The 18,281-nt window shown below is 35.6% G+C and overlaps 1 protein-coding gene across 3 annotated transcripts in view; it reads right to left on the bottom strand.

Annotated features, from left to right (window-relative positions):
- trio (trio Rho guanine nucleotide exchange factor) overlaps positions 1-18,281 on the bottom strand; it is a 996,553-nt gene that overhangs the window by 22,283 nt on the left and 955,989 nt on the right. For all 3 annotated transcript variants that reach the window (XM_090387950.1, XM_090387951.1, XM_090387952.1), the window contains 2 exons: positions 16,665-16,799; positions 1,011-1,196 (listed from right to left, as the gene is read on the bottom strand). In XM_090387950.1, coding sequence (XP_090244076.1) covers positions 1,011-1,196; positions 16,665-16,799 — 321 coding nt within the window. The remainder of the gene's footprint in view (positions 1-1,010; positions 1,197-16,664; positions 16,800-18,281) is intronic.

The following is an 18,281-nucleotide window of genomic DNA, read 5'->3' as shown; positions in this document are numbered from 1 at the left end:
GAGGTTGAAAAATATTGCAAAGACAATGACATTCCTTTCAAGATTTTGCTTTTATTAGATAATACTCCTGGACATCCTACGCATCTAGATGATTTCAATTTGAACGTGAGAGTCATATTTCTACCGCCAAACACAACTCCACTCATCCAACCTATGGATTAGGATGTTATTTCGAATTTAAAAACTCACAACATTTTCTCAGGCATTGTTTGCAGTAGATGATGAGAAAAATTTTACGTTAAGAGACTTTTGGAAATCTTACAATATTTACCATGCCATCTTAAACAAGTAGCTCTGCCATTTAAACAACTAAAAGTTGTTTAAATGGCAGAGCTACTTCAGTTGGAGAAGTTAACAGAGGTAGAAAAGAAAGAATTATCTAATGAAAAACTTATTGACTTGAGGAGTGATACTGAAAGAAGAAAATGCTGACGAAGCACAAAATGAAACAAATGAGGAGCTGAGACGCTTCATCATCAGAGAGTTAACAGAGGGGTGAATGATATGCTTGCTTGCTTGATTGCTACAAACAAATCTACGATGAAAAGAAAAAAAAGCCACCATCCAGTCATCCATTAATATGTTCTTTTGTAAGGTTGAGCGGCCGACCAGTTATAAATCTCCACAGCGGCATACTTATCAGCTGAAGATGTTGATTCTGACGATGCTCAAGAGGTAAAACTTACTAACATTATGCCTGTCTCCTCTCCTTTTTTGTAATTTTATAATTTTGAAATATTTTTAAATTGCACACTTTTGTAATTTTTCCCGCGCGTGAGATAAAAAATTTAATAAATACAATAAATAATTCTATTTACATGTTTGCTAAATTTCTTTTTTGATTCAATCAATTCAGCAAGCACAGTTGCGAGTGCTGCACAAACATGGGGGAAATTCTGACTTACATAAAATCTGACTTATGTAGCATTCCGCAGAATGCAACGCTTACGTAAGTCAGGGAGTTCCTGAACAGTGAAAACTACCACTAAGCACAGCTTAAAATATATTACCTGAATATGATTCTTGTAGTTATAAATGGCACTAGCAAATGTGGATTTGCTATTCACTGCTTCACTAAAGATTACAATTTGTTCAAATAGAAATACTTGTCTTTCTTTCAACTTGGAACCTGTGGAAGGATCACTGACAAGAAGTAAACCTTGAAGCAGAAGTTTTCCCTGGGCATTAATTTTACCCTAAAGAGCACAGATAAAATGCACTTTGTTCAATAAAAACTTTGCAGAACAATAACAACAATGAAAATTGCATTTATATAAATTTTGGACAACCTTTAGAATTTAGTATTTAAAAATTCATTTTTTCCAACTGCATGATCAAAAACTGATTTCGTAGATGGTAAAAAACAGTTAGGCAGAAAAAACTAACGACAGAACATAACTAGTTCTGTCATTAGCCTACATTTCAAAATTCTTCAAGCAATAATTCCCAGTTTTACATTAACCATGCAAGTACTATAGTCTCTCTCTCTCACTCACTCACTCACTCACACACACACACACACACACACACACACACACACACACACACACACACACACACACACACACACACACACACACACACACACACACACAATTAAAAGTTTAATATAAAATACTAGACAGCCTGCTCAAACCAAGCTTACCAGTAACTTTAGATAAAATAAAATTAGGAATGATTATAGAATTAACCATGGATTATAAATAATAAGGCCACACATTTTTGTCTGATAGACCTTTCTCCTGCAGCTAGAACAAAGAAATTTAGAAACAAAGGCTTACACAGCCTATTTCACTTCAGAGTCTATGTTAAATTTAGGTCTAACTCTCCTGTGTCCAAAGAAAGTTTTTCTTTGAATAATAGAAAGGTTAGACCCAAATGCAGTTAATATTGTTTATTACTCTAAAGCAAGGGTAAGCAACTGATGGTCCATATGTGGCCTACAGAATCATTTTTTTTGTGTTATTTAAGTGTCTGATTGATAAACTAAAATGCTACCTACTTATGAATTTTGATAAGCCAAAATTGTAAAAACATTGAGAAAAACCCAGAGGAATCCAGAAATATTATTCCAGAAAAACATATAAAAAAAAAAAAAAAAAAAAAATGTTTAATGGCTTTTAGAGATTCTGTAGGTTACTACTTAATATATATAGAACCTTTGTATCATTCAAATTTGCTGCCACTGTTACAGCTATAGAGTGAGTGGTAGGAGAATTCAAATGTTTTTTTTTTATTAGCAAGGTAGCTCTAAATTTGAATCACTTAGGTTGGTGTTAGTTGGATAATTTTGTAATATATATTTAAATAACTTATAACTTTCATGCATAACGGAATAGCCTAATATATACAGGGTGTTTCAGTTAAACGTTTCAGAACTTCTAAGAGGGCTAGGGTACATCCTGACAACTCGAAATCATATAGCAATGTGGGGTCGGAAATGCTTTCCTGAAGCGGTGTTGTACACAGAAGCACCATAAAAAGAAAAGAGACCGTAAGTGAGAAATCGTTTTAATAATACATGAAAAGAAGCAAAAGGTACATGGATTAAAGTAAGTGTTCGAAGTTTCTTCCACGGGCTACAATGCACGCCTCACATCTCCGACGCATGGACATCCGAACATTCTGGAATACTCCAGGCGAATTTCGAATTTCTTCGGCAGCTACTGCGATTCTTGCAACCAGCTCCTCAGCATTGTCAACAGGGGTGTCATAAACTAGCGATTTCATATGACCCCAGAAATAAAAATCAAGACATGATAGGTCGGGTGACCGAGTAGGCCAACGCACGGGACCACCACGTCCGATCCACTGTTGACCAAATGTGACATCCAGGTAGTTACGAACATCTCCGCTATAATGGGCAGGGGCTCCATCGTGTTGGAACCACATTGTCTGTTGCGTCGATGCAGAAATCTGTTCATCTCTCAAAAGTTGTGGCAATACTTGCTGCAGAAAGATCAAGTAGATAGGTCCGGTTAGACGACACAGTAACAGGTAAGGTCCGATAAGGTGATCTCCCATAATACCGGCCCATACATTGACCGAAAATCGAATCTGTGCTGCACGACGTCGTATTGCATGCGGGTTCTCGACCGCCCAGATATGGTCGTTATGCGTGTTGAAAATTCCTTCCCTTGTGAAGGATGCCTCATCGGAAAACAACACTTCAGCAGGAAAAAGGGGACTTGTAGCACATTTTCCAAGGTACCACTGTGCGAAAGCAATATGAGGTTGAAGAAACTTCGAACACTTACTTTAATCCATGTACCTTTTGCTTCTTTTCATGTATTATTAAAACGATTTCTCACTTACGGTCTCTTTTCTTTATGGTGCTTCTGTGTACAACACCGCTTCAGGAAAGCATTTCCGACCCCACATTGCTATATGATTTTGAGTTGTCAGGATGTACCCTACCCCTCTTAGAAGTTCTGAAACGTTTAACTGAAACACCCTGTATAATGCAAACTTGGTAGCATGGTAGTAGTATTGCTGTGTAACTGATGTATTGATAAGATTCAAATATTAATTATACATAATTAATAACAAACTTCATAGCATAACCGGTGCATAGTATTATTACTGCATTATTATTATTATTAGCCATATGGTGCAAGGAAGTCTGAGGCTTATGCTGCACCAGCCAAAAAAAAATTTGATTACCCTGAGAGAGAGAGAGAGAGAGAGAGAGAGAGAATTGGAGGGAATCACCAGAAAAGAGAAGAATGATGATATCCAGCTAGGACCCTGGGTTTGCCAAGCCCATACTCACCAGATGTGAGCCCCTGGGGTTAGACATATTGTTTAGTGAAGTATTTTTAATTATATTGAATTTGAATGAAAATCATGCCTCAGACCAGTGCAGCAAAGCAAAGGGCTCAAGCTAGTAGGAGTGCTGTGGCTCTGGGGAGAACTGGGGGGGGGGGGGCTGTCCTCCAAATCATGGCCTTATGAGATCTACGGCTTGTTTGATGCTTGCAGAGCTATCAGGAATGAGACATGATATAGCCAAGGGGATGTCATTGTGTGGGTGCTCAATGAAAGGAGCGTGAGGATATTAGGTGCCAACTCAGTGTTGTTATGAGCATTTATGACAGTTTGAAAAACAGGGTGGATGTCCTTGAAAAAATTAAACTGGGGGACCCATCAAGTTCTCAGCTGCACATATCAACACAGGAGCTGGCACTTGATCATCAGACAAAGCAGCTGACATGTTATTTTTGAGTTTAGTTGTTTGTTTTCTGTTTTGTATTTGTATCATATGGGGATATCATCTGACATTTTGCTGGATGGCAGTTGTCAACTGAAATATGATGCTTTTTAAATTCACAAGTGCTTAAAAAGTGGAACTTGTGGGTTTTCTATCTTAATTTCATTTCATTTATTGTGGATGTGGCACTCTTCCTTTGATAGGTGTGAGGGTATATCTCCTTGGGGAAAGAATCATTTACTTTCAATGATAAAGGTGATGAGTATCACTTCAGTATATTTTATTTTAATTTGATTATTACGGTTTTTTAATACTGAGGCAGCAGAATTGCACCTTGCCAAACTCAAACCATTGCATTAATCCTGTGGCATAATCAGATCTTTTTTCTACAATAGTCTTGAATTAGCATTAGCATTAGTAGAGGCATATGATGCAAGAAAGCAAGCTTATGCAGCATCAGCCAAAAAAAAAAAAAAAAAAACCACCACTCCCATTTCACCCCTCTGTTCGTTTGAAATACCTGTCCAGCTGAGGCTTAAATTTATTTAAGCCTCAGCTGGACAGGTATTTCAAACACATGGGATGGAAGTCTGTTCCACCAACCAACTACCCGCTGGCTAAAGGCAAATATCTGCACATCTATCCTACATCTGTCTTTCCTCAATTTGAATTTATGCCCTCTCAGATGATTATTCTGAGCAAGAGGAAGAATCCCATTGGCACTGAGCATATTCAAACCATTCAAGGCTTTATACACCTCTATCAGAACACCTCGCCAGTGCCTAGTCTCCAGACACTGTAATTTGCAAAACTTAAGCCTTTCTTCGTAAGAGCAACCCTTTTTTCCATTCACTAATCTTGTTGCCCTTCTCTGTACTCGTTCCAGCAGCTCTACATCCTTCTTGAAATGAGGCCTCCAGACCTGTATACAGTATTCAAGGGGTGGCCTAACCATTGCCTTATACAAGGGAATAATCACCTCCTTATCCCTGCTAGAAAAATTCCTGTATATCATTGACAAGACACTATGAGCTACTCTTGCAGCCCGTCTGCACTGTTTAGAAAACTTCATATCTGCCTGCACAATTATCCCCAGGTCCTTATCATTCTCTACCACTGTCAGTGTAGTACCACAAAGTTGATATGTTGCAGCAGCATAGCATCAGTAGTGTCCTTAACAATCCTGCCAATCTTTGTATCATCTGCAAACTTGGATATTAAGCTTGATATACCATCATCAATATCATTTATAAATACAGAAAACAACAATGGATCCAACGCTGAACCCTGAAGGATTCCACTAATAACATTAGTCCACAATGAGCAGTGTCCATTGATTACCACTCTCTGTCTTCTCCCCCTCAACCATCCCTTTATCCATAGCAGCAATTTGCCTCAAATGCCACCCTGTTCCAATTTGTGCAGCAGTATCAAAAGCCTTTCTAAGATCCCAATATATAATATCAAAGTTATTCCCTGCATCCAGTTGTTTTGTGACTGCATCATAGTATCCAATCAAATTGGTCAGGCAAGACTTTCCCTTAACAAAACCATGCTGTGTCCGAGCTATAACTGAAGTCTTGTCTAGATGATCCTGCAGTGCTTCTTCAACCAGTGCCTCCATTAATTTTCCTGGAACAGAAGTTAAACTCACAGGTCCATAATTACTTGTGTCAGCCTTTGATCCTCCTTTGTGAACTGGGGTCACATTTGCACATCTCCAGTCTATGGGTACCTCCCATGAGTCCAAAGAAGCTCTCATAATTATGGCTAAGGGTTTGCTTACTTCATTTGCTGCCTTCTTTAATATAACTGGATAGATCCCATCCATTTCAGGTGCCTTTTTTATGTTTATCCTCAACAATCTCTCCTCCACTTTCCTCTCAGTTATTACAAAATCATCTAGCTCACTGCCAGAGTTTACTTCACCTCTGGCATTCCCCTTCCTGATTAACTCCTCACATGTGAATGTAGATGCAAAATACTTGTTTAGTTTGTTAGCCACCTGAGAAGGATCCTCAATTGTTGAACCATCAATATTCAGTGGACCAATCTGATTCATCCCTTTCCTTCTAGAGTTTACATAGGTAAAGAACTCTTTTCTGTTTTTCTTTGCATCCTTTGCCAAGGATTTCTCATAATCTGCCTTTGCCTGCCTAATCTCCTTTGTGACTTGGTTACAGACCAGCTTATATCTATCATAGGCTTCCATGTCACCCATTAATTTATATGTATCCCATGCATTTTTCTTCTCTGCCATGTGTCTCATTAGTTCATCTGACATCCATTTTGGCCTAAACCTTGAACAATATTTCTTAGTTGGTATGTAAAGCCTAGTAGCTTCCAAGATAAGTTCTTTGAATGCTTCCCATTTTGAATTTGCTGTTGGTAACATCATCAGTTGGTCCCACTGTATAGAATTTAAATACTGTCTCAGACCATCGTAGTCACCTCTATGAAAGCAAAAACCCTTCCTTTTATCACTGATGGTAGTTACCTCTTTGAATAAATCCCACTTGAGCACACTGTGATCACTGCCACCTAGTGGTTCCTTTATATGCAGATTCTTAATGCATGAAGAATCACTACTGATAATCAGATCAAGAGTATTACTCCTTCTAGTTGCCTCCCGAACATGCTGATGAAGAAAACAATCATCCAATAAATCCTCAAAAGCCTTGCTAGTGTGTGAGTGACCAACCCAAAAATTCCAGTCAATATCTGGGAAATTGAAATTCCCCATTATAAGACTCTCTGATTTACTGGCCCACTCTATTTCCCTGTACAGTTTCTTGTTATACTCATCAGAGTCATTAGGCCTATAGCACACTCCTACTCTCAATTTTGATCTCCCAATGCTTATGTCACACCAAACTGACTCGACACTGCACTGTTCAGCGATGTCGACTGGCTTTTATATGTTTCTTAACTAATAGCATAACCCCTCCTCCCTTCCTATCCTTTGCATTGTCTTGTACTTGTTCAGTAATTCTGCCAGTTTCCTACTCTTAATATCATTAGTGCCAAAATGTAAATAATATCACCCTTTGTGCCCTTAAAGGATGATATCTGCCCTACAACGTCATCAACCTTTTCCCCTGGCAGACATACCCTGGTCCTGTTCCATCTATCCTTTTTTGCACAGTATGTTCCCCGTTTCCCTGACAATAGAATCACCTACAACAACTGGTTCCTTTGGGACCAGCACATTCTGCCTTGGGGATTGTCACTGTGTTGCGTGATGTTCAAGTGCAAGGTCTGGCATTGATGCGGGCAGCTGACAGCTTGATGGGCCCCTCAATTTAAATTCTTCGAGGGCATCCACCATGTCCTTCGAGCTCTCATATAAGCCGGGAACAATGCCGAGTTAGTGCCTGGTTTCCTCGCACTCCTTACATCGCACGCGCACACACAAAAGCATTCCCCTTGGAAATATCATGTCCCGTTCCTGACTGCTCCACAAACATCAAACAAGCAGTGCATTTCAATAGACTGTGATTCAGAGGACAACTGCCCTCCCCCCTCAGTTCTCCCCTGAGCCACAGAACTTCCACTAGTTTGAGCCTTTTGCTTTGCTGCTCTGGTCTGAGTCATGATTTCTATTCAAGTTCAATAAAATTCCAATACAAAATATAATCCTAAACCTATATCCCAATGTAGTTATAACACTATATATATAGTGTTATAACTATATATATATATATATCTGATAATTAAAATAAATATGATATTTAAAATAAAAAAAAAAAAATTTTATTTCTATTTCTATTATATAAGCTGGTTAAGCTTGCATTATGTCAGTGGTGTGGCTCTGATCAAGAGTGCTTCTGTTCTATAGATTATTTCTCGCTGCATAAGGACCACCGCCATGCAAATCCTCTGCATTGGTTGATCTATCGGAGAATGGAAGGGTGGTTTGGTTCTTCGATATTTCCGCCTTTGCGATGATTTGTATGACGATTGAAATGCAGCGATTCCATGACCATCATTGGCCTCGTGGTCCTCTGTCGATATGGGGCATGATGGTCAGTCTATCATTTTGATATTTTAGTTTTTGTAGTTGCTTTAACCCCTTTTTGGTGGTATTTCACATCTTTTGGAACTGGTACCTTCGAGGGGGGTACCACTAAATTTTATATATAATTGGCATTATTTTAAATTTACATTGTTTTTATTAATTGGGTTTAATGACTAAATTATACAGGGGATTACCGACTACCTTTTTGTCCTATTATTTCTACTTTCCCTTCCCTGTTTGTTTATTTTATATTATTTTACGTTTCGTTTCGCTCTGCATTTTTGCCGTGCTACTGGCTGATTTTTTTTTTTTTTTTATTTTAAATATCATATTTATTTTAATCATCAGATATAATTAGGCTTCATGTGGAGGATGTGCATTTGCTGCCTCTAATGATAGCTTCATATTTCTATTTATTTATTTTTATTACTTTTGCCTAACTTTTACATCACATTATATAAATTAGTGGTAGTAGTGGGTTGATATGCTAAATAAGCAGCGCCTGTGCCGTCATCTATTCTTTTTCTTTCTATTATATAAGCTGGTTAAGCTTGCATTATGTCAGTGGTGCGGCTCTGATCAAGAGTGCTGTCTGTTCTATAGATTATTTCTCGCTGCATAAGGACCACCGCCATGCAAATCCTCTGCATTGGTTGATCTATCGGAGAATGGAAGGGTGGTTTGGTTCTTCGATATTTCCGTCTTTGCGATGATTTGTATGACGATTGAAATGCAGCGATTCCATGACCATCATTGGCCTCGTGGTCCTCTGTCGATATGGGGCATGATGGTCAGTCTATCATTTTGATATTTTAGTTTTTGTAGTTGCTTTAACCCCTTTTTGGTGATATTTCACGTCTTTTGGAACTGTACCTTCGAGGGGGGTACCGCTAAATTTTATATATAATTGGCATTATTTTAAATTTACATCGTTTTTATTAATTGGGTTTAATGACTAAATTATACAGGGGATTACCGACTACCTTTTTGTCCTATTATTTCTACTTTCCCTTCCCTGTTTGTTTATATTATATTATTTTACGTTTCGTTTCGCTCTGCATTTTTGCCGTGCTACTGGCTGATTTTTTTTTTTTTTATTTTAAATATCATATTTATTTTAATTATCAGATATAATTAGGCTTCATGTGGAGGATGTGCATTTGCTGCCTCTAATGATAGCTCCATATTTATATTTATTTATTTTTATTACTTTTGCCTAACTTTTACATCACATTATATATATACAAAGGGTACTAGGAAAGTTTTGCAATACAGCTTTGTTTATTTAATTTTTTCAAAGTAATTTCCTCTACATTCAATACACCGCTCCATCCTCCGAAACCAATCTTTAAACCAGTTCTGCCAATTTTCACTAGGGAGTAAAGCACACTCGTTGTCCCAAGCCCATAGAAGGTCCTCATCACTGGAAAACCGCCTCCCTTTTAGCTTCATTTTCACATGCGGGAACAGTGCAAAGTCGCAGGGAGCAAGGTCTGGACTGTAGGGAGGGTGCTCGAGAAGTTTCAGTCCTGTCGTGGTCAAATATTCGGTGCAGGCTTTGGCGCGGTGAGCTGCAGCATTATCGTGATGGAGGTACCAGGTGTCCATTCTTGACTTTGGCCGCAGGTTCTTCATAGATCCAATGACTTTAGGCAGACATTGTTCAGTATACCACTTAGCTGTGACTGTCTTCTGCGTGTCCAAAACGACACGTTCCACAATTCCACTCTATTTGAAAAATACAGCTATCATTTTCTTCTTTACAGATCGGGATTTTCTGACAATTACGGGTGTGTCGTCATCATCAAAGACCCAAACTTTGTTTTGAGCCTTGGTCGGCAGATCGTAATAGTACAGCCAAGTCTCGTCACCTGTCATGATGTTGTTCACATACCGAGATTGTCCCTTATCAAACTTTTTTAACATCTCCCGGCACCAAGTCACACGTCGTGTCATCTGCTCTTCAGTCAGTTGATGCGGCACCCAGAGAGAACAAAGTTTCTTCACGTGCAAATGATCTTGCAGAATCGAACGAATTGCTGGTGCATTGAGGCCCAAAGTATCCTCTATCTGTTGGTAGGTCACTCGCCTGTTTTCGTCAAGCATTTTCCTCACAGCAGTAACGTTTTCCTCCGTAACTGACGTTCGTGGCCTTCCCGGCCTCTCAGAATCGTCCAGAGTGAAATTTCCCCTTTGGAATTCTCTATACCACCTGAATATCGTTGTACGATGTGGACAATCATCATCTAGTGCAAGAGTCATTTCTTCTAAGCACTGGTCTATGGTTAAACCACGCACGAAATTATACCGCAAAACTGTCCTTATCTCATTTCGTGACCACAATGCCATCGCAAGCACTTTACACTCTCACTACTAATGAATAACTGAGCCCATCGACTTGGCGCGGCGGCTACTATGCACGTATGAACATGTCTCAACATGCAGCAACAAGCAGCTTCCTGTGATTCATTGTTGCGTCATATTGCAAAACTTTCCTAGTACCCTTTGTATATATATACACTTCGGTATCAAATATTATCTTCGAGTTACGTTATATGACTTTCTTATCCCCTGTCAACTTATATGTATTAATTTGTGATGTTACCTTTGTAATAACTAGGTCGCTATATTTATTTAGTTAAAAAAGTACAATTCAATTGACAATGAAATTTAATAAGATTAATAAATTTTACTGATTAATTGATACTACTATACTCGCTATCTATTTTTCTGTTAAACCTTATGCTATCTAGTTTTCCGTTAAACCTTATGCTAGCACACGTTGTATTGTATAACAATGGCGGCAAGTTACGAACGGTTAATCTACGGACACGAGGTATTATTTACTTTCCAAATTGCGCTATCTAAATTCAAAATAAACCATGGAGCTCGACTAGGTCTATAAGCTACTTATAGAAAATAATTTAATCTAGCAATTAAGTCAATAAAGCGGCTAAGTATAATTAAAAACTTTTTGTTTGCGGCAGCTGCAAAACCTGTCCACACGTGGATTTGATGCCCTTACCGATACTAAGTAATAATCTACAAAATCTCTATCTAAATTCAATTTAAACTGAAGTATTGTTACTAGGAATATAAAGTAACTCTAAAAAATAAATTAATATGGCAATTTAAGTCAATAAAAAAATCAAAAACTTCTCTATTTGCTGGAGCCGTAAAAACTTCGCCTGTTCACATGTACTCTCGCACCCACTCCTGAATTTTTATATCTTAGTACATATATGTACTAAGATGTATAAATTCAGAGATTAAGTAATTTGAATCTAAACCAATTAAAGGTAGTTAAAAATTTTAGAATCAAAAGAAAGATAGTATAAATGCAAGCATATATTGAACATCATTGACCTGACAGAGAACGTAATTTAATAATTAAAATAAGAATAAATGTAAAGTATAAGGCATATCTACCATATCCAGGACATAATGTAGTAACAACAATAGTCATCATGAAATAACAAACCCTCTAGTGAGTTAATTATATATGTGGTGACCCCTATGTGATGGATATGGTAAAAATAATAATTAATTAATTAAAATTAAGTTAATGCAAAGAGAAACATGCACATAGTAAGATGAATAAAAACTAATAGAGTAGGAATAATAGAACCTGAACTCCATGAAGGCAAAAATATGGTAGTACAAATAAGAAGTAGTTTCTCCTACATCCTCGGATTACCCTAATAATTTCGGAGAAATAAGAACAAAGAGTGTAGGACAGCTTAAAGACAATGTAAGATATAAGTTGTAGCTCGGGTAAGCCTGAGATCACAAACCTGTTCCTATAGTAGGACCATGAGCTGAATTTGCATGTCACCTTAGCCTGAACTTAAATTTATACAGTGTTATTATAAAATAAGATAAAATAAAATAAATGATACGCTATAATTTGCAGGCCAGTGGTTTTCTAAGCTGTAAGACACCAAGAAAGCAAAGCGTATATCCTATGTACATAATATACATGGCTCTAAATCCATAATTAGGTAATTATATTTAACCAATGGGTTCATGAAATAAATTATTATTTATCAACTTATTGTACAATGCTATTATGTTTGTTGCACAGGTTGTACTTTTATTGCAAATAGAAGCAATCCTCGGGCATTGGGATAAAATAATATTAGCATGCACTGATTTTGATATATTAGATCTCCAGTTTGTAAGGCCGACTACACTGAAATTAAATGCGCCTCTTTTATTATATGTTTACATCTATATTATTATGGAATATTTCTATACGAAGATCCAGGTAATTTGCTATAGTATCAGAACTATTAGTTTTTTCCAATACAAGTTCTGAATATAATCTGCTGTAATCCTCAACGAAATGTGGACAATTAAACACACATTTATCATCTACGTATCTGAACATAAGTAGATTACAGGTGGTAGATGACTTTCATCGACCGGTGAAATACCACCACTTTGCTTATTGGAGGCTTGAAGTGGTGAAACCCATGTTTAGTCTCTAGAGCAAAGTTTCCGGTATCCCCCTCCCCCCCATATTTCTCCTTCAACCCATACACGGTACTAAGTACTATAGGTTTTGATACCTTTCGTGTTTGGGGTTTTCATATAAAAAAAAAAAAGATTATCTTGGAATGTTCTTTCTGTAGAATATAGAAGTTTGCAATTATACAGAATGCCGGACTTCCCATTGGGGTGCCATTCACTTGTAAGTATAAAAAAAATATACGTAATTATTAAAAATACAAAAATTTATTAGAGTATTCCAGTAGGTTAAATCAAACTTTATGACATTTTTATGTTCCAAATATGGCTTTTGGAGAACATCTTTTAAATTGTTGAGATTGATATTAGTGAATAAACAGTTAAAGTCAAATGTTTGTATTTAATATTGTTATTTTTTATTGCATTTATAATCAATAAGCTGTTATTTATTATAATAGTTTTATTTACATTATTTAATATAGTTTTAAGTAACTTTTCTAACGTTTTACCTGGAATTTTAGCATAACTATCTCTACATGATGTTATGAATCTAAATGCAATAGGTGATTCATGAAATTTAGGTATACCATATATAAATGGATATTTTAGGTTATTGTAGTTTAACTTTAATTTTTTATGCAATGCTATTAGTTTTTTGATTATTACATTAGGGGAAGATGCCATGTATTTGTATGTGCTACTGCAGTTCATTTTTAATAATTTCTATGTAATATGACTTACATATAATTGCATAATTGCAAGCAGCTTTGTCAACCGGAGTAATTACAAAATGTTTGTCTATTTCTTTGAGCTGCTTATTTATTAATTTTGTATTATTTAGATTATCCGGTCTGAATTTCAATTGATTATATTTGTTAAATATGATATTTAGTACAGCCATATGTGGTATGCCTTAACAGGTATGTTATATTTGTATGCAGATCTTATGCAATATTTTAAAAATCTAAATATAACAGTTTTTTAAAAGTTGATTTATTAACAGGTAGATTGGGTCGAAACTTAAAACTGAGTGATAAAATATCTCTAAGCTCGGGATATGGGATTATATCTAAATCGCCGGTTATAATGTGGTTATGATTAGGATCTACATAACTAAGAAATGAAGGTGTGTGGCAAACACATATATCCTGTCCAATGTTAATATTGTGAAGGTTTGTAGCTATTATTTTATAGTTATATGCTTTAAGACCAAATGGTTTAGTATATCTAAATCTGATATTAATATGCAAGTTATTAATAGGTAGCAAGTCGTTACAGAAGTTAATAGTTCTATGTATATCCAAATTATCCATAATTTTATTTCTAAAATATAAGATAAGGATAGAGTTTTCTGGTTGCTTGTTAATATTCAAAATATTAATTCTGAATTTAACAATGTCTAGTGTAATGTGCATAAGGTGACAAGATCCAAAGACACAATTATTAGCTTTCCTGCTAATAATTGGCTTTGAGTGCACTAAGTTTAGTACTGAAAAGTGTGTTATGCATTTTACCAATGTTTATAGAATCGGTGTCCCAAATTTTAAATAAATCTATGAAATCCCCCAACTGTTCTCGGTCGCTCTTAAATGTTTTAGATTTACCATATTTTCTTTTGCATTTCGATTTATGTAGTTTAGCAATTTGAAACATATTATAAACACAAATATCTTTCAAATTATTAGTCGTGTATTTTTGATTAAATCTGTTATTCAGTCCATATGGATATAGTGTTTTATATTGTAACATGCTAATTTCTTCTTGCAGTAATCTTTCATTTGTGTTAATAATTACATTAAGTATTGAAATGAAATATTACCAAAAGTATGTATAATATATATATATTATATAATATATATACACAATATATATATACATATGTTATGTATATACAGGGTGTCTCAAAAATACACGGCATAACTTCAGGAACGAGTTCCTCATATGTAGACAATAAAAATATTTTATATCAACATAGTTCCGGAAATGCTTGGTTCCCAAGTTATTAACCGGAATGTCTTATCTCCTGCAGGTGATTTCCTTCATTACAAAGTACTGACAGAATCTGGTGATTTTCCATTCTGACCACGTACTCAAATCAGGAGCAAGCGGATATGCACTTTATGTATGGTAGAGTTGGACCAACTGCCTGGCCTCCACACTCACCTATTTCAAACCCACTAGATTTCTTCTTGTGTGGCCATTTAAAGTCATTAGTGTATTCGACTCTGGTAGATGATGTGGAAACTCACTGCAATCGAATTGTGGCAGGTTGTGAGACAATACGAAACATGCCAGGAATTTGGCATCGTCTTCACGAGTCCATGAGATGTCGATGTGAGGCACATGCACACACACACACACTAAAAGTCATTTGAAATTGTGCATCTATTTATGTATATGTTGTAAACCTAGAAATCTAAAATAGGTGCTTCCATATCTTATCTGTGTTTCCAAGTAATTGTAGGCACAGTTTAAAACAGATGCAAATAAGAAAACTTTGAAAACTGGAAGAAAGATTTCATCTGTAGGGAAGCAATATGAAAGCAATATGCAGTTAGTGCTTTTGAATGGTGTGAAATTTGCAAAATAAGATATAAAAATCAAATAAAATGGAATATAAATTAGATAAAGTAGCAATTCATTTGATGAAGCTCCTTCTCATCAGGAAAAAGAAGGCTTCAGTGAATGAAAAACCCCAAAGAATACAGTATTCGGAAAACCCCAAACAGCCACGGCTCGAGGATTGAGCAGTTGTGACTCTATGTTATGGCAGCCTTGTAACAAGCTAATAAATATTCCCAAATGCTTAACAGAAACTACAATCAGAATACTGGAACAAAAGTAAATCATCAGACAGAACTACAGTGAGGGAGAAAAAATTACAGAATAAAAAAATAATATCAATAAATAAAAAACCTGTGATTGAGAACGCTACACGTATTTTCTCACCTGGTTCATGGAGTTCAACCCGACCCACTTTAGAAGCATCCCTCTCCCACCACCATTGCTCATTTCTCAAGCAGTATTTGGACTATAAATAATCCAGTGACTGCAGAGCCATGCTATATTCAATTTAATTCTACAGCTAATTTCATATTTTCCTCTCATTACTGGCTACTATTCAACTTATACCAAACAGATTTTCATGGGTATCCAGTAACAATTTGAAACTTTCCACAGGTTATGGATAGTTTGTAGGTATTTGAGCAGGTTAATATTTGTTAGTATACTACCACCCACACATTAGCAAAAAAGCAATGGCTAATTGCCAAGAAAACAGCAACACAATTCATGATATAGTGATGGCAGACTGCTGATTATCAATCCATGAAATAGTGCAGGGGCTTGCACACAAATAGAGTGCAATACATTCTTACAAAGGAAATCTAAGGTGGGCTTATCTAAGGTTTCTGCAATATGAATCCCAGTGGTATCTGGGATTCAACTCATCAAAAATACAGTCTGTGCAAGACTTCTTCATTCTTAGTTTAAAGTCTGACCTTTGGTCACACACACACACACACACACACACACACACACACACACACACACACACACACACACACACACACACACACACACACACACACACACACACACACACACACACACACACACACACACACACACACACACAAATCCTAACTTGTTATTTCATACACTGATCAATAAAGCAGGACCAAGCTATCAGAAATTAAACTCAAATAAATGATTCCTTAGTAATGTTAACAATTACTTAGTCGTCAGCATTAATATGTACTGTATTAATTCTGCTAATTTTATTATCTAAAAAGAGTTTGTGCATACTAAAATCTAAAAATAACATTAAGATTTAAGAATAATTTTTGATAAAGTTTTAGATTTGATGGGCATGTGAAAAGAAAACATGCTAAAACTTTTAAATGCCATATTTATTACTGAAGAAAAATTTTCATATATTTTTGTTAAATAACCTTCAAAACTTACATCAAATCCTTGTAGTCTGCCTACATTCATCATATCATTTGCAACTTTGGGAACTATATGCATAATCTGTAGTGCTTTCTCTAGATGTTTTACTTCTTCAGTTAATCCCAACCTTTCAGTATTTTTAAGCAAATCCTAGATAAGAGATATTAACATAATATATATTACTTTTTTTTTTACAATTATCTGTACTGCAGAATTTTATATTATTTTGAAAAATATATTTTTGAAGCAATCTGCTTTCATTAATAAATATAATATGTCTTCATCAACAATCGCAATGTACCTCACTGGCGTAGTTTCAAAATATCAACTGCATGTTACTTGCAGTAACTAGGGTTTTATTAATGGCTTATGGTTATAACTCTCACTTCTAAATATACAGAGTTTCAGGGTTAATGGCTCTGATTTTCAATATTAAATACAGACTCAGTTTTGCTTGAGTAGTTTTTAAAGTTAATGGTTTTCACAAAACAACCGAACGAAAACACCCAACAGGCATCAGACAACCATTCTTGTAACTATTTTTATATAGTGGCCAGTGGCATCTCAAAAACTGCCTTTCATGGTTAAATGATGGCTGCTACTCTAGTTTTTTTAAACATAGACATAGCTTTATTTAAGGAAATTAAATTTTATCATTTTTGGAGAGTAGTTACATAAAATTACAATAGGCTGTTTCTTGCAATTACTTTTGTTCAGAGCTTTAGTATTAATTAATTAATTAATGCAAGGAAGCAACTATAGATAATAAAAACATTTTGTCTATTCCTTCTAATAATTTGTCCAAAACTTCTTTATGTTTATTAAAACACCCACTCCTGCAACACTATGTGGAAATTTATTCCATCAATTGCTTTTTGGCAAAATGAAAATTTCTGAGCAAACATTCCGCATTAAACCCAACCCTTTTCAATTTAAATTTATAAATAAACTAAATAAATGTTGCATGTGAAGGAGAAATATCAGAAGTACAGCAGTTTCATTCATTGGATGGCTGAATCTATTGCCAGAGTAAATTAGGTAACATTTATTTTGTGCTTGATTTTCTGCGTAAAAATTGAAAACACATTTTTATAAACAAACTTTTATGCTAGAGTTGCATAAAAAAAATTGTGCACTAAATAGAATAGAAATAATAAAAAAATACTTCTTTGTTTATATTTTATATCTGTTTATATTGTATTTTTTAAAACTAATTTTCAGCATAATTTTTATTAATTGTACTGAAACTTTCTCTACTTTCCAAAATACAGACAGAATTTACAGGATTTCATATAGCATTTGCATGGAAATTCCTGTGAGGTATAGCGCAGCCATTCTTGCAATTTATTTTCTGTTGTTTAGTAGTCATGTAACACTTCACAGCATGTGTTGTTTCAACACACACACACACACACACACACACACACACACACACACACACACACACACACACACACACACACACACACACACACACACACACACACACACACACACACACACACACACGTAGGTATGTATGTATGTATATCTCATCTAATATTTCATTCTAATGACAGTACTACCAATATTTGGTTTGTGTCATCCCTCACCTTGTCACGATGACAACTTAAAAATAATTTCCATAAATAT

The sequence above is a fragment of the Mastigoproctus giganteus genome, chromosome 13 (assembly GCF_048544385.1).
Source record: "Mastigoproctus giganteus isolate SK-2022 chromosome 13, ASM4854438v1, whole genome shotgun sequence".
Lineage (NCBI taxonomy): Eukaryota > Metazoa > Arthropoda > Arachnida > Uropygi > Thelyphonidae > Mastigoproctus > Mastigoproctus giganteus.
This window is presented reverse-complemented; position numbering and strand designations above follow the sequence as displayed.